Source organism: Buteo buteo, chromosome 1, assembly GCF_964188355.1.
Source record: "Buteo buteo chromosome 1, bButBut1.hap1.1, whole genome shotgun sequence".
Taxonomy (NCBI): Eukaryota; Metazoa; Chordata; class Aves; order Accipitriformes; family Accipitridae; genus Buteo; species Buteo buteo.
The window spans coordinates 36,619,309-36,641,017 of record NC_134171.1 but is presented as its reverse complement, the minus strand read 5'-3'; the positions used below and the strand labels follow the sequence as shown (position 1 = coordinate 36,641,017).

The window sequence follows — 21,709 nt, the reverse complement described above, 5'->3', positions numbered from 1 at the left end:
CTCCCCGCGCGGAGCGGCGGTGCCCGCCCCAACGGCACGTGGTCCGGACGGCACGTCGTTCAAACGCCAACGGCGGCAGCGCGCGGGCCGTGGCGGTGAGTCGGGGCCGGCGGGGACTGCCTTCTCCCCCGTAGCCCCCGAGGCCGTTCCCCGCCGTGCTGCAGGCGGCTCCCGCCCCGGAGGGGAGGGAGGCGGCGTGAGGCCGAGCCGAGCCGAGCGCCACGGCTGAGGAGGCACGCGGGGTGGACGCCTTGCCTTGCCCTCCCCTCCTCTCCCCGCGGCCTTCCGGGCGCCGCGGTGCCGTTACGCCCGCCGGTCCCCGTCTCCCTAGCGCGGGGCTTGCCGCAGCGGGCCGGGCCCCTCGGGCGTGCTCTGTCACGCGGGGGAAACAGAGGCCGCCGCGCCCTTCGGCTGCCGGTAGGCCCCGGTTACCGCCGCGCCGCGCGAGCCTCACGGGGGTTTGAGTGCTGTGGCCGGTTAACGGCTGCCCTTCAGGCTGCTGCGTTTGACTTCGGGTAGCCCAAACCCTGCTGGTTTTTGTCTTCTCTTTTAGTTCCTCTGCGTGCTGAAAAAGTTTCCCTTTCTGTCAGAGCGGTGGGGTGTGGAGATAGCCGCCATCTTACGTAATTTGCAGGGATGATTACCAAATGAGAGGCGATCTTTCAGATTTCAGCGAGCTAGGTAAGCCTGGGTGTACTGGACTGTATCAGAGCAGGACCTTCCTCTTAAGGCCGGGTTTATCTCCCACCGTTGCCTGATGAAAGCTCGGAAGTCGCGCAGGCCAACGACGAGTGTAGTCCGAATATACCTGCCTACTAGCGTCCCGCTGCTCTGCCGTTCAGCCTTACACAACAGCTCTCGGGAGCCGAGGGCTGGTTTCAGCTTCGTCGTCAACTTTCAGGTCAGTTAGTCTCATATTTCTACACTGACCTTCGGTAGCAGGAGTCAGAGTAAGTTTAACATTAGAAACTAAGTTTTCCAGCTTCTCACAACAGGCACTAGCCTACTTTTCGAGGTCGAATAGCCTGCATTTTGCACAAAATTCCTCACATCTATTAGCAGCGCAAGATCAAAGTTTCATGCTCCTTGTTATTGTTGAAGGAAGATAAGTAGTGTTTGTCAGTATGCCACGGTTCAGCTCAACACAAGGATGACTAAGCTAATTTTCACTAATGTTAAGAAATTTAGCACTAGGGAGAAAGTTATTGAATATGTTCTTCCAAGGCTGAATCAGTAGCTGGGAGAAAATCTCATGCATTTATTAGTGTTGAGGAGTGTGAATTCTGCCATAGAACTTACGTTGCATGATACACACTGACCAGGAAGCCAATGTAATCATGTTATTTTGCGTAGCTGTTGATTTGCATGTCTAAGCTTCATTTCTCAGCAGGTGTGGGTAGTGTATTTTCTCATAATTGTTACAGATTTTTGAGCATGGGGGGGGTTTTGTTTGTTTTTACTAAAATGTAAGGACGTACACGATAAAATCAGACATTTGTGTTTGTCTTTCCCCTGTAGCATGAGGGAGAAAACTGCCATTTCGGAAATGAAGAGTCCGTTTCTTCTTAAAAAACAAACAAACAAAAAAAACCAAGCAACCCCCAGAACTCCCCAGCCATCTAAGGTATAAATATACAAGATGTCCACTGCCCTCATCACTGAAAAAAGTAGTCTTCCATCAAAAGGGGAAAATGAAATAGAAGTTCTTTAAGCCATCTCTTGGGAGATACATATTCCCAGGGGCTTCATGCTAACATCCTGCTGAGTCAAAAACACTGAAGTCCAAACGTGTTGGTGACAAAAGTTCTTTCCGGCAAGTAAAATAAAAATAAGTACTCCCCTTACTTCTGGTGGGACAGAAGAGAAGAGGATGAAGTGGGAATTTCCCAGTAAACTCAGAAGGCTAGTCTGTAGTTACACCTAGTCTATAAGTGTAAATTGTATGTGCTCTAAATAGATGTGTTGTATTAGGTATAGTTGATAAAGGAACTGAAGTAACCTTGAAAAGACCTGACATGTTGGACTGCTGAGAATCCAAGTGTTTGGACGGCAAGAGCAGTGATAGATCTCAGTTTCAAGTGAGGGTCATCAACCTTCTCCCAGGTTCAGATATCCTCCTGACTGTGTTTCTGCAAAAATCTAAGAAGTTTAAAATGAGTAGAGAATTATGGGAATTCTCCTTTGCTTCCCTTGTTTTAAATGGTCACCTTGTGGGAAAGTGCTGATGTAGGGAATGTCTCTTGCACCCAATTAATTTACAGCAGAGCCAACAGCATCAAAATGAAACTGAGAGTTCTGCTAACACTTCTGAGAAATGCTGATTGCTGTCTATAATTTCATTTTTCATTCCCAAAGAATAAACTACTTGCATGAAAAGGAAGGCAGTGGAGGAAATTCACAGCTCAGGAGACTGACAAGGTCTATAGAGATAATATGTTTGACCCCATCCTGGTTTCAGCTGGGAGAGAGTTAATTTTCTTTCTCATAGCTGGTATAGTGTTGTGTCTTGGATTCAGTATGAGAAGAATGTTGATAACACACTGATGTTTTCAGTTTTTGCTAAGTAGTGTTTAGACTAAGTCAAGGATTTTTCAGCTTCTCATGCCCAGCCAGCAAGAAGGCTGGAGGGGCACTAGAAGTTGGGAGGGGACACAGCCAGGACAGCTGACCCAAACTGGCCAAAGGGATATTCCATACCATGTGACGTCACACCCAGTATATAAACTGGGGGCAGTGGGGGTGGGGGGATCGCTGCTCGGGAACTAACTGGGCATCAGTCGGCAAGTGGTCAGCAATTGCACTGTGCATCACTTGTTTTGTACATTTCAATCCTTGTATTGGTATTGTCATTTTAATATTGTTATTATTATCATTATTAGTTTCTTCCTTTCTGTCTTATTAAACCGTTCTTATCTCAACCCACGAGTTTTACCTTTTTCCTTCCGGTTCTCTCCCCCATCCGACTGGGTGTGGGGGGGAAGTAAGTGAGCAGCTGTGTGGTACTTAGTTACTGGCTGGGGTTAAACCATGACAGACCCCTGTAAGAGGAAAAAACATTCTGTTATGAGGCTTGTCATAGGCACTAAACTATCAAAACACAGGCAGGCCGAGGTCTACCATGGGCAGAAATATAGGTGTCCAGGAACCTTTACTGTGGAACACTTGGGAGGGGGATTCAGAGAATCTAAAATTTGGGCTTTGGGGCCCACAGGAATTTTTAAATGCTTAAACTCACCTTGTGGATCCAGCTCGTTAAAGGTTGGAATACTTTTAAGTATAGTCAGTTTAATTTTTAGCTTTTATTGCAATTGGGAGGTTTTACAAGAACCAAATGGTTATGCCAGGTGGAACAAAAAGATGCACCTTCATCTTTGTTACTTATTGCCCCCCTTCCTCTGTTTCACAGTTTCTTAGCAATGCTCTTTACCAATTCTCAGGTGTTCAGAGAGGCAATGAATTTTCCCAGAAAAAAAAGTTGATTAAACTTACAAATAATTATACCTATGTTAATGTGTGTTTATGCTTTACTACATTACTTTGTAGCATTTGGATTACTTTATGTAACTAGAAGTTCAAAGGTTGCAAGATAGCAAGCCTTACTGCATCATGTGCTATTTCTCGGAAAGAGGTAAGATTGCTATCTTTGTTTGCAAGAAAGTATGTGAGATTTTAAAGCAGGTGAAATTATTAGTGATCAATACCAAAGGTTGGCAGTAGACAATGGAGCCCTCATTTTGGATTTCAATTCTTTTACTTTGAGATACAGAGCTCAGAGCTAGAGTCACTGAAATCTTAATTTTTCTCAGGAACTCAAGTGCACAAACTAATGATCTCATTTGTCTCTCCAAACATAAAGCATAAATAATAGTATTTTTTCACTCCTTACTAATGTTGTGTGGCTAGTTACAACAGTTTGAGGAAGAATGTAATACCATTCTGTAAACAAAAGTGAAACTTCCTAGGCCTTCCCTTATTGTGTCTATTCTGTTGTGTTTATCTTTGATAGTATTAATACAAAGATCTTTTGCTTCCAAAACTGTGTGGAAAGATTTAATGTTAAAATGAGTATCATAGTAAGGTTAGGTGTTGATTTGGAATATTGGGTACTCTCAGTTAATAAATAAAGTATGCTCAACAAAACTGGAATCAAAAGCAGTGATGAGTACAGCACATGTTAAAATTGAGTCACAAACAGAAACTGATACTGATTTGGCTACTTGTAATTGTTTTAGGACAAATGAAGAGAAAATGGGAAGAAAGACTGAAGAAAGTGGAAGAACTAGCATCTCACTATGAAAGAAACCCTCTTCCTCCAGTTTATAGACCAAAACTGTCCAAACCCTTTCTGCCATCCTCTGTTTGGAAAATATTTTGTCGGCAGGCTGAAGCTTTCGATTATGTAAAAACTTGCAAAGAGGTAAATTATTTGTTAGGTGAATGTCTCTACTCTTTAGGTACTTTCAAGGTTGAACTTCCCGTAAGAGCTTGGTTGACAGTAAAATCTTTATCAGATTGCAAGATCTTTTTTTTTCTTTCTTTTTTTTCCCCCTTCTTCCCAATCCTGAAACAGCAAGTGTTTTTTAATTTTTTTGTCTTTGTAGGAGATCATGCTACACTGGAGGTAGGTCTAAGAAGTACTAGTTCTAACATAGAAATTGATATGTGATGTTAACCTCTAACAGTAAAAGTGCTTTTTTGGTAACATTGTAGTGATAGATTTGTTCCTTCTGAAGATGAGCAAGCTGTCAGAGTTGGCAGGAGAATGGGAAGGTAGTGAGAGTTGAGGAGGAAGAGAGAGGAGGAAAAAACTGAGGAAGAAAAAGAGAGAAACCGGAGACAGAGACAAAATAAAAACAATACAACTCTCCAATGGCATCAGAGTAACAAGTTCTGATGATAAGAAGTGATGAGCCAAATAAACGTTATGCAAAATGTATCCTCTGTTTTCAGTTTAATAGTCTTCAAATCGATTGCTGCTTTTGAAGAAAGTACTGGGTTCTTCTCCATGCCATTTTAAGTGTTTAAGTAATCCTGACAATCTGTTTTCCAAAACTCACTCTCACTGGCTTGGCAGTAGGGGTTTTTGTGTTTTCTCTTCAGATTTCCATTTTTTGATTTAAATAGTGTAGAGTCTAAAGAGTATTTGCTGTAAAGCCATATGCTGCTATCATGTCCATGAGGCTTTTCCTTTCAGGATATTGTTCCTCCTCCTGTTAGATGGACTTGCCACTGATCAGAAAAGAGAAGGCTTTACAGAGAGAACAGTTTACACAACAGTTTCTTTGCGCAGCAAAGAAAAAAGCTTCAAATTTTTATTCATGTAACTGAAATCAGAATGATGCTCTTAATTAAAAACAGATGCAACTTAGCTTGAAAAAGGATAAGTGATCTACTTAGAGTTTTCTAGTATTTACTAACCTTTGACCAAAGAAATTGATGTCAAATAGGAACTTCTGAAGACTTTAACTGGTTCTTCGGATAAAAAAACTTAATTGTTTTTATTTAAAAAGGATGTTCATGTATTTGCCTTGGAAAAGAACACACAAAGTGGACAAAGGTTTTACCTTGTGACAACATATAAAGAACTTTGGTTTTATTACACGTGAGTATTTGAAAAGGTACCCTATATGTTACCATAAGATTGTAGTATACTGGATATACTATTATCTAGTAATCACTATTACTGGATAGATATTCCCAGTAGCTATCTGTTGCTCTGACTAGCACAGAGCTGTAATGGGTTGCCTGATGTTTGATCTTGGCCGTGGGGATAATCTTCATAAGAACAAACCAATCTATTCTATAGCACGTTTCAACTTTCTTCTGAGTTGCAAACTGCCATTATTTCCTGTGAATTAAGGACCCTGTTTACTGAACTTAAATCTAATAGCAGTAGATTTGCTTTTTGCTGTCGGCTTTCCTCAGGGGATCATATCAACATGTGACACAAACATATTTCTATGATGAGTCATAGATCAGTTTAAATAGGTATTAATATAAATGTCCGGTTACCAATTTATAGTTTTGTATTTGCGTGATGTAGTTTCAAGTATTGACAATTTGATTACGCACTGAACTTTTTTTCCCAATTTTTTGTTTTACAATAAAACATTTGGTTATGAAGTGAAGGAAATCTAAGAGTCAATTTTTATATGAAAAGTAAGCTTGATTTTTTTTCTCAATTTGAAAATGAGATCAATTTTTAATTTAGTTGGGTAAAAGTCTGTAATCTCATTTTTAGTGCTTAAGACATATGACTGGTAACTTATTAATTTTTTTACTGTAGTTTCCATCATTCCTTAAAATCTCAACAGCATTTCTGTTGACAGTATGTACTGTAAGACTTGGGCAAGGGGAGGAGAATACTTTACAAACTTAAATATGAGGCCAGACAAATATCTTTATTGATATTTGATGCTAAAGTTAGTTACAAATTTTTCAAAGCATTATAGGGCTGCTACTTTTTTTAATACGGGTGGTTGATTGAAAAATAAAAGAATATTTAGGACTTACGGGATCCTTGTTTGCAACTGATAAGTACATATAATGTTTATCGTGAGAGGTTGTGATTTGTTTTTGTTTTTCCTTAGTAAAGGTTATAAAACAAGTCTTATGCATTGCTATGAAGTAATTCCTGAAAAAGATGCTTGCAAACTTTATTTTGATTTGGAGTTCTACAAACCAGCAAATCCTGGTGCAGATGGCAAGAGTATGGTTGCAAAGTTAATTGAGGTAAACTGGAGCAAAGTCATATTGTAGATTAATAAAAATTTGTTGTTGTTTTAATATGAAACCAAAGTATTTACTACTTTTTCTTGATTATTCTGTAGGAAAATGAAAAAGAATTGTAGACCTAGTGGTTATTTTTAATGGAGTAAAAAATACTGTTTTAATTAAAGCAAAGGTTCTCTCCTTTAAATGAAAGGAAAAAATAGAGAACAATGGTTGTTGGAATGCTTGTATTCACTGTAGGTTTACTGATATGGTAAGTTTGGTTTTGCAGATTGTTTTATGTGCTCTGCCACTTCAAAGCTGTAAAACTGAAGAAATGTTTAGGTATTCTTCAGAGTAGCATCAATAAAGTTCCATTCAGATATTCCTCAGTTCATTTCCTTTGCTAGCTGGTGCAGTCATGTATCAAGGCTTAGGTAAATCCCTCCTGATTTTAGGTGTCTTCAGATGGCGGTTCATTATAGTTGAGTTAACTGATGATGTAGGGAACATCAGGTGACTGCCCTTGCCAATTTGGTACCTAAAGTCAAATATCTTTGCTAATGATCAATTTTATTAGATAGTGCAAATTTCCATTTTATTGCAAATTTGGTTGGGAAATGAGCTCCACTGCAAATTCAATGTGACAGAGGTGGAAAATAAAGCAGGTTTTTAGAAGAGTATTTTCTGTTCCAATAAAACCTCTCTGTGAGTGGCTATCTATTTGTGAGACTTCTGATGCTTATGTGTCCCAAGCTAGAAAGGAAAGAAAGAAAAAGATGATTGAGGTAATTCCTTTGTAAATTGGTACAGAATACAGAATACAGAATACAGAGGGGTTTACTCCATTGTGGATCAATTCTGAAATCTAGAGATTCCTCAGGTTAAGAAGAGAACTTGGGATTTGCTTGGTGGGGGATCTGAGATGCTTAAACCCTAAGCTTCTAGACCCTTAGGTTCTGAGTCCCAGTCCTAAACATGACTAATCACAAGCTTAGCTTATAGAAGGTTTTTAGAGCTATTTAGAGCCAGACATCTTATGTTTTCTGCTTAGTTGGTGTTTATTGGGTCACACCAATGAATTACCTAAATCATAGCAGTGAATTAGCGTACCGACCCTTTGCATCATGATAGCCTCTAACTTCCATTCTAGGTCAGCCTCCATTACAAACATTGTCACTGTGGGTGTGAACTGCTTTGTGGTGGAAAAAAACAGAATATAAACCCACTGAATTAGACTTTGACATGAAAAACTGAAAATCTGCTCAGGTTGTCACTGTTAGTATATTCAGTGACTTGCTTATTTCAGGAAATACAGTCTATGTCAAATTTGGTTACAATTTGCTATGTTATGAGTCAGTTTGAATTAAATTAATTGTATGCTCAAAATAAGGAAAAAAAACTTGAAAAAAAGATGTAGAATCTGCATTTGTGTTAGGTTTTATAGATAACACTATTTAAAATGCTGAAGGAAATAGCCTAATTAATGTAATGTTTATAATTTCAGCTTGTCAGCCAAAAATTAAAAGAACTTTATGATGTAAATTGTTCAGCCAAAGATGTCTTGAATTTAGATTCCAGTACTGATGAAAAATTTAGTCGACACTTAATATTTCTACCCCAGAAGACTGTATTTAAGGATAATTTTCATGTTGGTAAGTGTGTTCTTTTCTCTTACAACTAGAGATAAAAGGTGAGGTTTTGAGTTTGTGCAGTGCCATCTCACATTTGAATATTTATTTTAATGGAATTATATGTGGAAACAAATATGTATTCCCAGCAGAAATTACTACCTATTTCTGTTTCATTAAGCCTCATTATTTCTCAGCTCATCCTCTACTTCCTTTTTCTATAATTAGCATTTGTGTGTGCAAAAACGTAACTTTTTTTGTGCCTTTATGTTTATTTTTGGAACTACTGGCAAGCCTGGCTTTTGGCTTGAAAATTGTTTTGGAGTATGACTATGACTCTCTAACTTTCAGATTAATGTCAGTCTTAACAATAAAAGCTACAATTATTGGCTCTAAATACAGTTGGTTTGTGCTCAGCACCGGGTCAGAAAGGCAGGACAAAGATGGTTTCAAGCCACCTGTGCATAAACATAATTAAGAGAAAGCTGAAATTCTAGTTGTTGATGTAAGTTGGGATTTCATGGGTTATGGCAACTCCAACACAAAGAATTGCCAGTTCAGGCTTGTCTTGACTCCATTTTTAAAATAAGTATAATAGTGCCTCCTCACTTCACAGAAGTGTTTTGAACATACTTTTAAAATACTGTTTGTGAGTCACTGAGGTGCTAGCAGTGAGCATTAAGAAAAGTTAATGTTGAAAATCATAATTTCTTCTTCTTGTATATATATTCTGTATGGTGTGCAGTAAAGCAGGCTTATAGACATACATTGAACAATGAGGGCACAATAGAGTATCAGCTGAGTTTTGTCTGACTGAAGCAGGAACTGATGGAAAACAGCTTGTCCAGTGGTGGAATTAAAATCTGTATCAACCTACAAATGTAGAACATTGGGTTATTTAACATTGCACCTGCAGCCTTGGTTTTGTCATTTCTTAATATTTGAGTGTTTGATTTTGTAACCTTTATTCCTTATTGTGTTTGTTTCAAACAAACAAACAGGGTGAGAAAGAGGAAGCAGAAATGCCGTTATATAGTAGCATAGCAATAATCTCATGGGTTATTAGAAGGCATGAAATTTAGATTTGTGACATTTAGCTCTGCTGTTTCTGTTCAGGAGGAACTGTGACAACAGCAGCAGGATTACAAGAAAATATGTGCTTTGTTACCGTGTTTCCACTGGCAGTAGAATAGGAAGAATTGAGGATGTTGTGTTCATGATTTTGGTCCCACTCAAGTCCTGCTTTTATTCTGCTGTCTGCTTGGTCACAGTCTGTCTTCATGCCCAGTCTTCGTTTTCCTTTCTCACCCTTACCTCTTTTACTGGCTCTCTACATTCCCTTGTTCCAGTCTTGAGTAAAGCTTATACTGTATTTCTTCTTTTTTTATACCTCCTGTGCTTTTTAAGTAGCTTCTTACTGTGCACTCTGTATGTCCTAGCAGGGGATTGTAGAGAACACAGGAAAGATGGGCTCTTTGCTTTTAGTACTTAATGGCAGCACAGTGATGCTGTCATTGATGACACAGTGCTGGGCTTCTTTCTAGCCCAGTACAGCATTAGAAAAAATCTTGTTTTCCCTTTGAATTGTCTACTTATTTCATGGGGAGAGCACATGTGCTGTTGGATCAAAGTTGTGTAGGGTTGACACGTGTTTTGTGTTGCTCTGAGGAATCATCTATGAACGGTCTTGTCAGCATGAACAGCTGGAGCAGAGCAAACTGTAAGGAGAGGCTGGATCTTGTAGGTGTGCATGCATGTACAAATTTTTTTCTCCCCAAATATTTTTAATATAAGCACGTGGTCCATGGCCGAAGCATCACTTCAAGCCAAAATTCAGATCCTTACTCCAACGCAAAGGCCATAGGATTTCTCAGAACCAATTTTTTTCCAGCTTTTTTTAACATAAAAAACCTATTTATCATTGTTAGGAGCAGTGGAATCTGTGTCCCTAAACCTTTTGAGGAGTAGCTCACATGGCAAGCTAAGCAGATTGTCAAAGTTATAAGCAAATGCTTATAATACTGGCTGCCAGCCCCAAGCATGATGTAGCCAGTTATTTCTTATGTGACGCTGGTAACAACTACAAACCCCAAAGACTTAAATGGGATTACTGCAATTTTTGGTTCAAAAGTATGCTCCTCTGCCACTATAAAACTCTTAAGTAATATATGGATGGTAAATAATTTGGTATGACAGCAATTTTAGCCTGTGATCTTGGTAACTAAATTACATTAGTCAGTTCTTTCAGTAGAAGCTTGAACTGTTTATTCTAGCCCATTAGTTAAGTGTTCTGTATCTCCACTGTGATGTGAATTTGACATGTTTACTGTCAGACTTAAAATATATTTAGAGATTGTGTATTCATGTTCTGCCTTTGCCTTTTCAACAAGATGTTGAAGTCACGGTTAAAATAGATTTGTTTTTTTTTAATTGAGATATGTAAATGTCAGTGTTAAATTCATGCATGTTACCAATAATATTACACTCTAGACTTTTCATTAAAGCTTTTTAGTAACCTGCGTGACAAACCTGGTTTAAAGCGTATTAGCTTTGTACTTTCTGCAAAATTCTCTGCTGTAGTAAATAACTAAAAATGCAGATAACTTCATAAAGTAATTTCACACAATCTATATGAAAATACATATATTCTTTGAGATGATGGGAAGATTTTGTCCAATATTAAACTTAAAAGGGTTAATATATTTTTCTGACACCTTCAAGTGTTGTCTTTTTTTTGTGAATTAAACATTGTGTTGTTCTGTCTAATAAAAAATACCTTAATATGAGTTAGTGGTATTTATCTTGGATAAACTAGGATATGAACTATCACATCTTGGATGATATTGTTTCATAAGCATTTTATGTCAGCGAGTTGTGCACGAAGTGCATGGACTTAAAATTAAGTATGATTAAAAACATTTAGTATATAATATTTGGAATTAGTTACTATTTAGAGTTAAAATACAGGGTCTGAGTTCATAGTTCATGTAAGAAAGCACAGGATATCATGTAGGTCCACAGGAAAGCTGTGGACATCAATGAATTTATATTGATCTACACAGCTGACAAATCCCAAATATAAAAATACAAAATACAGTCAAGGATCAAAAGTGTGAAATGCAGGGTTTGGTTCCCACATCTGACCAGTTAGAAGAAATGGGAAGAGAGAAAACAAAGGTGTGTGTGAATGATAAAGAACTAACTCCCCAAATAATCTTTTCACTGACAGAACCCTTGCTATTCTGACACCAGAGTCCTTGTAACTTAATTACACACACAAAAAAGGAAGTGGTCAAGCAGGACTTTTAAAGATACTTTAATTTTTATGCTAGTTGAAATAAACTTCAGTTCTGAAACAGGTACATTTTCTGCCTGAAATGAAGACCTGGGTAAATATTGTTATAAACCTAAGAAATTCTGTATGCATATTTGAACACGCAGGGTTGAAACGCTGTCTATGACTATGAATCATTTGTGTGCCTCGGTAGTCCTGTAATGAATTATGAGGATGGTGATATTGGTGCTTGATACACTGGGTCATTCTGCTGATATGTAGCATAGGAGGACCGTATTTCATACTCTTTCAGGTTCCCCACTGAAGCTTCATCCAACAACTGCAGAATCCCTCTTGCCAGTATTCCTTCCACTTCATATTTTTTCTTCCACATCTGTATTTATTCTCTTCTCTTCTTTCTCCCTGCAAGTAATTTGGTTTTTATTTGTCTGTCTTTGGTTACCACCTAGCATAGCCTGGAGGTACAATGGGAGTTGAATTAGAATATTGGGCGTTTGAAAAGTCATTACAAAATACTTTTGTAAAAGTAATTTGTTGTTTGAGTAAGCCCTGGTCAAACTCTTATACACTGTGAAGCTGTAAGTAAACCTTTTTAATCATTCTGAAAGTGAAATTAGGGAAAGCAATAGAGAGGGACAATCACAAGCTCTTCAGAATCCTAAATCTGAGCTTGTTTATTGTTGTCATTAACTACTGCAAAAATATTGAGCTAAATGATTAAAAACTACCTATGACTGGATAAAAAAATAAGTTGTGTAATAGCAAAGCTATAGGAATGCTTTATTCAGGTATTGAAGAGCGTTTCACTAAGTGGTACTTGAAATATTAAATCAAACTACTTTTTATAAAGGAACTTGACTACTTTAATTATTTTTTGATATCACTGTCATTAACAAAGTGGTCCTACATTAAGCATTTGAATAGATGTTACTATTAACAGCCTAGTTCATATGCAGAAATGTTCCTGCTAAGCTAGCATGAAGGCCCAAACTGAACTTGTTCAGTAAGTTTCTGATATTCTAGTGGAAAATTCAGCTTCACAGAAATTTCCAAGCAAAAGTCTTCCTCATGTTAATTATTAAGTCAAGATCATTTGTGCTCCAAGCATGGGAGCAGCTTGAGATCTTGTCTGTCAGAGGCTTGAGTAACTGCAATGGTGCAGGTGTTGTGATGGGCAGGAGAAATTCTTCTGAAAGATACCAAAGACATTTATTTCGATTTTGCACTTTTATCTGGGACTTTGAGTTTAGTTTGGGAAATTGTAGTGACAGCCTATGCATTTTGGTTTTGTTATGTTGTCTTTATTTCTAATGAGATGACTGCCAAGCCATCTCACTTGTCAGTTCTCTGTTCTCAATAGTAAAATTGCAAAGGGGAAATTGTGGCTGTATGATACAATTAATATAGGCACAACTGTTTATTTTCTGGTATGTAAACCATTTTGTACACTGGGCTGGTGTATTGGCTTTGTGTGGCAAGGTTTTGGTAGCGGGGGCGGTTACAGGGGTGGCTTCTGTAAGAAGTTGCTGGAAACTTCCCCTGTGTTCGAGAGAGCCCATACCAGCTGGCTCTAAGACGGACCCGCTGCCGGCCAAGGCCGAGCCAATCAGCGATAGTGGTAACACCTCTGGGATAACATTTTTAAGAAGGAAAAAAAGTTGCTGGACAGACAGAAACGGCAGCTGGAGAAGTGAGAACGTGTAAGAGAAACAACCCTGCGAACACCAAGGTCAGTGAAGAAGGAGGGGGAGGAGATGCTCCAGGCACCAGAGCAGAGATTCCCCTGCAGCCCGTGGGGAAGACCATGGTGAGGCAGGCTGTCCCCCTGCAGCCCAGGGAGGTCCACAGTGGAGCAGATCTCCACCTGCAGCCCATGGAGGACCCCACGCCAGAGCAGGTGGGTTCCTGAAGGAGGCTGTGACCCCATGGGAAGCCCACGCTGGAGCAGGCTCCTGGCAGGACCTGCAGATCTATGGAGAAATGAGCCCATGCTGGAGCAGGTTTTCTGGCAGGACTTGTGACCCCGCGGGGGACCCACGCTGGAGCAGTCTGTGCCTGAAGGACTGCACCCCGTGGAAGGGACCCATGCTGGAGCAGTTCATGAAGAACTGCAGCCCATGGGAAAGACTCACGTTGGAGAAGTTTGTGGAGGACTGTCTCCTGTGGGAGGGACCCCACGCTGGAGCAGGGGAAGAGTGTGATGAGTCCTCCCCCTGAAGAGGATGAAGCGGCAGAAAATAATGTGTGATGAACTGACTGTAAACCTCATTCCCCATCCCCCTGCGCCGCTGGGGGTGGTAGGTAGAGAATCCGGGAGTGAAGTTGTGCCCGGGAAGAAGGGAGGGGTGGAGGGAAGGTGTTCTGAGATTTGGTTTTATTTCTCATTACCCTATTCTGGTTGATTGATAATAAATTGAGTTAATTTTCCCCAAGTTGAGTCTGTTTTGCCCGTGATGGTAATTGGTGAGTGATCTCTCCTGTCCTTATTTTGACCCACGAGCCCTTTGTTATATTTTCTCCCCTGTCCAGCTGAGGCGGGGGGAGTGATAGAATGGCTTTGGTGGGCACCTGGCGTTCAGCCAGGGTCAACCCACCACAGCTGGTCAAAAGATAAAGATTATTTTTTTTTAAGTGTAGAAGGGAATAACCCACCCACCCCACCCCCCCAAACTCCAGCCACTTCCATCTTGGCTGTTTTGAAAAATGTTTGCACAGGAACTGATAAGTTTTTTCTTGACTCATAAATGACATTATCTGCTTTTGGGTTTTTTTTGTTTGCTTGTTTTTAAGGTAACTTTGTGAGAACCATTTTGCAGCCTGCCATAAGGTTAGTGAAGAGTAAAGCTGCTGCTGTGATTCCAGAAGAAGGAGTAGGACATGTTTTCCAGTGTTCTGCAGAAGGAGTTGGATTGGGTGGTTCTCTTACAAACCTCACAGCTGTCGAAGATGCTTCCAAAGGCTGGCCAGCCATTGCTTGCAAAACAAAGGATATGGAAACATCACACCAGGGAGAAAATTCAGAATTTTCCTTTCTGATAGTAAATGATAAAGAAGGCAACAAGCAACTTTTTGTGGATCTAGGTAAATATAAGTAGTGCTTTTAAAGCTCTTTAGGATGCAACAAAGGTTAGGAAATGAGATGTTGCTTAATCTTTGATTACAGACAATAAGAACAGCAGTGTTGTTCTTGTCCCTGCAGTCAGAATTCAAGCCAAATACAGTATGTGCTGAAACTGATCATAAATGCTGTACTTTAAGTAGCCTTAGATTCCTGGTCTGTGGAACTTCTTGTATTACTACATTTAATTATTCTGTTCTGAAGTTTGAAGAAACTCTTGCCATACAAGACTCTCTAATTAATTTTGTTCCTAAGGACTTAGTGCTCCTATTTGGATTAAAAGAGGATAGCATATTTTGCATTTTTGTCATTTCAGTGGAATCAGAAGCTGTTTAATTATGGAACAAGTCTTACAGGCATGGCCTTCTGTATTGTTCTACATGTGTGAACTGAGCCTTCTTTCTGTTTGGAATGGCGGTTGTTAGGTTTTAATGACAGAATAATAGAAATTTGGGGTTGGGCACTTCACGGCCCAGCTGGGCTTAGCCTATTCATGGTATTAAAATGTTAAAAATCTCCAGGAGCACAACACCCATTGTCAAACTAAAGTTTGAAAGTTACACCCTTCTCCATCCCCATATCTGGTTTCTCTGCTTTTTGCCCTGTCTCAGTGAAATGAAAATAGCTTAGCATGCTTTTGTACAGCAGTGTGTTATGTACTTGGAGTTTTATCTTGTTTTTTTCTCAGACTTCTCTGAAGAACCCCCACTGCTTCAAATTCTTCTCATGGAATTCAGGATCACTTTTATTGCTGGCCTCTTCAGTATGTCTGATTTGTTGAAACGTAATCCCAAATTTGGCCCTATAGTAGGCTTCTCCATTACTGATTCAGAAAGATTATTTTGTGTCTACTGTTCAAAATTCCTTCAAGCATATTCATGAACAGAAATTAAAGCAAAACAAATTGTTTACTGCATCAACTTTTAAGAATTTGATGTTAGTCCCCCAAAATTAACCATCCTCAATATTTATGTTACACACATTACCTCAAAACTGGAAAGCTAAAATCAAAATAGCTGGAATACTGCATTACATGACAAGGCTGCAGTGATAGAAAGCTATGTGACATTCTTGTATGAATTCTTTAAGTTCTTTTATCCTCATGAAAATTAAATGCAACCCGCAAATAAAGCACCCACCTCCTTGATAAATTCTTACGACAGATTAGGCAATGTTTAAGATACCTGTTCATTTTTTTGTTGTTTGTTTTTGAGATTAGAAATAATTTTTCCTGATACATGCTTCAGACAAGTGGTGTCTGGTCCACCGAAAACAAAGTTTGATGAAGTCCTTGCTGGTTAAAATAATTGTGCAGCTTTTTATGCTCAGTTGTATTTCACAAAGTCAATGTGAAAGCACCAATTCCTTATAGTGAAAAGAAACTTTTAGCAATGATAATGTCAGAATGATTAAAATGCCTATGTAGAGGTGTTAAGTGTTTGTCTTAATTCTTCTATAACATAAAAATGTACATGTGTGTATGATCTTGCTTTGTTGCATATCTTCTATGGGGTGTGAGCCAAAGTCAGTAATAGTTTTTGTCCATTCCTTAGACCCTTAGCTGGGTCTAAGGAAAATTGTTTACTTTACAAGTACTAAGTATCTTAAATCCTAGCCAGCATTGTTATGTTAAGAAATACTTATTTTCCTGTAGGAGTTTATACAAAGAATAGAAATTTCCGGATGTATAAATCATCAAAAGCAGGAAAAAATGTGATTCTGAAGATAGCAGAGGATAATAAGTTTGTCCCTAACTGTGAAGAGAACGTTTCCTTGGAAGAAGCATATTTTCTTTCCTCTTTGATCTGCAACATTAGGTAATTGTTTCATTCTGGTGAAATATAAAATGTTTAAATACTTATTTTAGTGATTTGTCTCCTGAGGCAGTTACAAATAACTACTATCAACAGGCAGTTACTCCATGAACACTGTTACAGTGTAATTTAGGAGTTTCCAGTAGAATTCCTTGTTTTTGAAGAAAAAAATTCTTGGGACTCTTTTACTACCTTCAAATGTTTAAAGAACACAGAAGATGTGGTATGGCTTCTGAGTTGTGCTTCATTTCTCTATACACAGTCAAAATGCTGAAATGTAACCGTTATTAAGTTTGGTTGGATTCTGTATAGTTCTGAAAGGAAAAACTACAGATTTCCAGTCAATTAAATATGAAGAGTCTAAATATTATTTTCCAAAGTATGATAAAAAAATAAAAAGGATTTTTGTACATGTTTATTTGCATACCAGATTCCATTTGGTACAGATACCTCCTTAGGCTGGATACTGGTACATACAATAATCAAGTTTTCTTTATCTAGTCTAAACCTCTGATATATCTTACCCTGCACTGACTGTATCTTAAGATGATCCTAATCATTACTGCAGCAGAAAGAAGGTTAAAGTGGTACATCCATCTGTATGGTAATATGTATAATATTTTTATTAAAAACTTGTATTTGTTGTGACTTAAATTTTTATATCCTGAAATGTTCATTATCCTGATCTGATGCCAGTGGCCCTGTAGCATAAATCGTGTAGTGTATTCAGATCACAGGTATCAGGCTGAGTCTGTCATAAATATGGATGAGAAATTCTGCTGTGTTGAATTTAGTCTTCTGTGATCATCTAGCTTCCAGCTAGTAATACAGCAAGGAAAAGTAGCTCATTGTAGAGAGAGGAAAAAAAAATTGAAACCTTTCAAAGGGTATATATGCATAAATATTACATCTAGAGCAAATACTGCTGTTAAGAGCGTGGACCAGCAGTCTTTAAATGGCTGGGTCCTGGGATTTTTGCCAGGAACTAAATTTTGCTACTTCTGGAGGAGGAAACCCTGCCCTCTGCTGGTGCAAGGCAGAGGAAGCTGTCAAAATGAAAAGAAAAAGTGCTGCAGGGATAGCGAAAGGTAGCATACAGAATCACAGACTGGTTGAGGCCCGCAGGGAGCTCTAGAGGTCTTCTGGTCCAACCCCCTTGCTCCAGCAGGGCTGCCTAGAGCCGGTGGCCCAGGACTATGTTATGCTATGCCATACTATGAAATGTTACAGTATGTTATACCATACTATGTTATGCTGTAGGAATCACACGTTTTCCTTTGTATTGTCTTTTTTCTTCAGAGCGAGTCATGACACAAAAGTTCTGTCATCTGGCTTTTCAGAGGAGGAGAGAAAAATGTCTGGTTTTTTAAACCATATAACTACCAGAAGCAGTAGAGGTACCTCAAGCCTCCTCTATAGAGGAGAAAAAAAAAAACCAACCTCAGATTAGATGTACTATGACTTACACACCTGATAACCTCTAGGAGGGCTTTTCTTCAGTGAGCTTTCTGCAGGAGGCAGAGTACAGCTGTGCTGAAGGATGCTGTGTGGCACTTGAATGCCATTTACGCTCCCCTCCTGATCCCTCAGCTGTCATGCTTTGTTCAAGTTCCCTTAGTACCTTGGGGGTGGGGGTAGCAGTTTAAAGATCTACAGGAAATTAACAGTGGATTTATCCCTGGTTTTATTTAAGGATTTGGCGTGATTCATGTACATTTTTCTGTCTATGGTCTATATAGTGTTACAATTACATATTACAATGGCAAAACCAGTAACAGTATGTATACGTGGCCTTTGTTTTAACAGAATCCATGGAAGGTTATCAGGATTCACCATATCCAGAAATAGATTATTTTGTTCGTTCGTTGGTTAATAAAGATGGGGTCCAAGGAGGTAAAGACAACTTTACTTTTTACAAATGAGTCTTCTGCAGCAGTAGTTTTAAAGAATTAATTAATTCCCCCCCCTCCCCCCCAGGGATACGGCGATGGAATTATTTCTCTCTCGAAGAAATACTTGTATATGATATTTCTGGTTACCGCTGGTGTGAAAATATTGGAAGAGCTCACAAAAGTAACAACATAATGTATGCTCTTTAACTATTCACTATTCACTTTAAAACAGCTTTATTTATTTTCCTGCTCCACTGTTAATTCTATAAAAATGCTGAAAAATTTATGGATAGAATCAGCACCTGTTACAATTTCTGCTCTCTTGCTCTGTGGGGATGCACTTTTTTAAAAAAAAAACACCAAACTCCCCCCCCCCCCCCCAATTTACTTTCTGATAACTGAAATTATATTTCTAGTATTTCTATGAAGTAATCTTCAAGCTATTCAAAATATGTGTCTAAAGATGCTAACACACAAGTCAGAGTATGTTAAAGCTATTAAGTGGTACTGTGCTTTGATGCTTCTTAGCTAGGAAGCTGAACAATCAGAAATAAGATAAAGAAAACAGAACACTTTTAAATTCATTCGCAGTGCATTCTTAAATTACATTCTTATGTTATTAAAATGACAAAGGTAACTCCTGCCACCACTTCAGTCAAGGTGAGCTTTGCTAGTGACTCTACAAGGACTTGGAATTCTTATATTTTTAGCAAAGTAAGTATTGAAAAGTCAGGTTTTTCAGATGACATTAGCATTGCAGTATATCATTAGTAGAAATATTTCAACTTAAAAGTAATTCTATATAACATTTAAAATAAATGAAAGGTAAGGAATGTGTTTGTTTTTGAGAAACAAGGGTATATGAAAAAAAAGCCCCACAGCCACTATGCTGGATAAACTTTGTGTTTCTCAAGCAAGTTGCTTGAAGCTTGGTGTTTCTAAAGCACAGCTGAAAGAGCTGGGCTATCTCATCACTTGACAGGAAATACGATTTTTATCTGGCTTTTATAATGAAATTATCTGTAACGGTGGTAGAAACAAAATCTTACCTTACAGTTAGGCCCCATGTACTAATCTTACTTTAATGACTTTTTGTTCCAAGCTTAATGTAATGAAGTTGACTAAATTTCACTTTCGAATGTTAGTCTTAGAAGAAATAGATTTTTAACTTAAGCAGCCTGAAGTTTACTGAAACAAATAACAGACTGTACAAAACAAGCATGAAATAAGTATGTCAGAGTATGAAAGCAATATCCATAGATGGGGACAAACAAAACCTGTTCATTTAGTCTCAGGGTTTCCTACTCTATGCATTCACTTCATTTATGTACTGTTACTAAAAACTAGATTATTTTGTTCTTAGGATTCTGGTAGATCTAAAGAAGGAAGTCTGGTATCAGAAGTGTCACGATCCAGTCTGCAGAGAAGAAAACTTCAAATCACAAAGTATGTATTCTGTGATTTCAAAGCAATGATACTTAATACTTTTTGGAATGTCAACTTTAATTAATGCCATATATTTGATTTAGGTTTTCCATTACCACCTAGGACACGTCTCTCGTTTCTTTTCAAAGAGGTATGGTTTTGTCCTATCGATATGCTGAAGTTCCTGTGAGTAAAGCTGTCTCTGGAAGTCATTGAAAACCCCCACTAACACAGTCTGTTGAGCTCTATAGAGTAGCTACACTGGTATAGAATAGCTCCACAGAGCAGCTGTGCTGGTGCCATAGCTCCATATATTCATTTTTAAGTTCTCCAGCAGCAGATCTAGCATAAAAAGTGTCAGCACAAATAAAGCTAAGTTACTGGAATAGCATAACTTCACCTGGGACTAAAGACTTTCTTGTATTTTGGTCTGAACAGCAGTTCCCAATGCATAAACCACAAGACCAAAAAACTGCCTAAGTAAGTTAAGCTCTGCTGTGCATGTTTGACTTCATGCTGAGCCAGGTAAAACAGAAGTGCTCTTGGAACATCTGAGTCAGAGTCAAATTTAAGTCAGTGACTCTCAAATTTGAAGTTCACTTAACTCAATTTTAGAATATTAAAGCAGTTATATTTACCCATACGGGTAGAATATTTAAACTGACCTGATACTGCACCTGGATCCTGAGCCCTGAATTTTTTCCACCAAGTAGGCAAAAAGAGTTGGCATCTTTGCAACTTCTAAATTTACACTTTACACTTTTAAATTTCATACTGCAGAATTGCACATTAGTCTCTACTTAAGCAGATCACCAATAGCTATTAGTGTTGTTTCATAGAAGTGTAATTTAAATGTGTTTTCAGATCCTGACTATCTTTAAACAGACACTGAAATTAGTTTTAACCTTGTATTATTTTAAGAAGCTGTATACAACAGACTAGTTGTAGTTTGCTAGAAAACCAGCAAATTTCTATTCCTATTCAAATAGGTTCCACAGGTTAACGTGGCTATAAGTTAACGTGCTAGAAAATCTGTCTTGTTGGCCAGCTTTCTGTAGTATCCATTTTATGTTACTGTACAAGTTTCAAACTTTCAGATCAGAACAGTTAAAGGTATGAAGACCATTTTCATATGGAATAAGTAGTATTTTTGTTTCTAAAAGGAAGAAGAGTATACACTAATGCATGAAAAGGGGAACACAGAAGAAAAAGTAAAACCACCTTCTAGTACATCAGACTTGTCAAAAAGTTCAATATCTCTAGAAAAAAGCTTGTCTCAAGACTTCCTGTTGTCAGACAGTGAGTGGAGCAATGCAAGCGATGATGCCCGTTTCCTAGAAGCTACTGAAGATGTGGAACTAGCTGAAGCTGCAAATGATAGTCTGAATTATGCCATGGAAGAAATTCCTGATGAAGTTCTTTCAGAAGCTTTAAGGAAACAGGACACTTGCAATAAAGGCAGCAGCTAACCACAGCCTTGGCTAGCAAACAGACTGCTAGCACTAAAGCTTGCATATCATGTGCCTTCTGTGAAAGATACTACAATGTAGTTCAAAAGTGCTCTTCCAGAGCTGTAAGACAAAGAACTGAGTAGTGACTAACAAACAGGTACTCCCACAACTGGATGATCTTCAACAAGCATGGGGAGATCGTGGCAGATTACACAAGGGCTGAAGAGTGCTGGACTGAAAACTCATCCTGAACGCTGCTTCAAGTTTAGTGCTTTTAACGCCCTCTGCTGTGCGGTTTCTATTTTGTTAGTTGTGTGTCCAAGTTTTACCAATAAGCCAAGTAAAATAATGACTTCCAGCAATGGGAGGAAA

General features: G+C 38.5%; 1 protein-coding gene across 11 annotated transcripts; it reads left to right on the top strand.

Moving 5' to 3' along the window:
- Positions 1-7: 7 nt before the first annotated feature.
- Positions 8-21,551, top strand: PRIMPOL (primase and DNA directed polymerase). 11 transcript variants are annotated; one of them, XM_075027755.1, is made up of 16 exons: positions 20-95; positions 554-681; positions 1,519-1,624; positions 3,544-3,628; positions 4,233-4,417; positions 5,511-5,602; positions 6,591-6,732; positions 8,219-8,366; positions 14,428-14,718; positions 16,410-16,572; positions 17,869-17,966; positions 18,376-18,462; positions 18,547-18,655; positions 19,825-19,907; positions 19,991-20,037; positions 21,050-21,551. In XM_075027755.1, exons 4-16 carry the CDS (start codon positions 3,607-3,609, stop codon positions 21,353-21,355), a joined length of 1,773 nt encoding a protein of 590 aa, XP_074883856.1. In that variant the 5' UTR covers positions 20-95; positions 554-681; positions 1,519-1,624; positions 3,544-3,606; the 3' UTR covers positions 21,356-21,551. The 11 variants fall into 11 exon arrangements, with proteins under 11 accessions (XP_074883837.1, XP_074883856.1, XP_074883916.1 ...); XM_075027746.1 differs by having other exon boundaries at positions 46-95; positions 554-901; XM_075027815.1 differs by lacking the exon at positions 3,544-3,628.
- The last annotated feature ends 158 nt before the right edge of the window (positions 21,552-21,709 follow it).

Coding starts and splice junctions, on each gene's coding strand:
- PRIMPOL (XM_075027722.1), top strand. CDS start 4,172: ATGTTAAAATTGAGTCACAAACAGAAACTGATACTGATTTGGCTACTT. Junction 5,603..6,590: donor GAACTTTGGTTTTATTACAC/GTGAGTATTTGA, acceptor GTTTTTCCTTAG/TAAAGGTTATAAAACAAGTC. Junction 14,719..16,409: donor GCAACTTTTTGTGGATCTAG/GTAAATATAAGT, acceptor ATTTTCCTGTAG/GAGTTTATACAAAGAATAGA.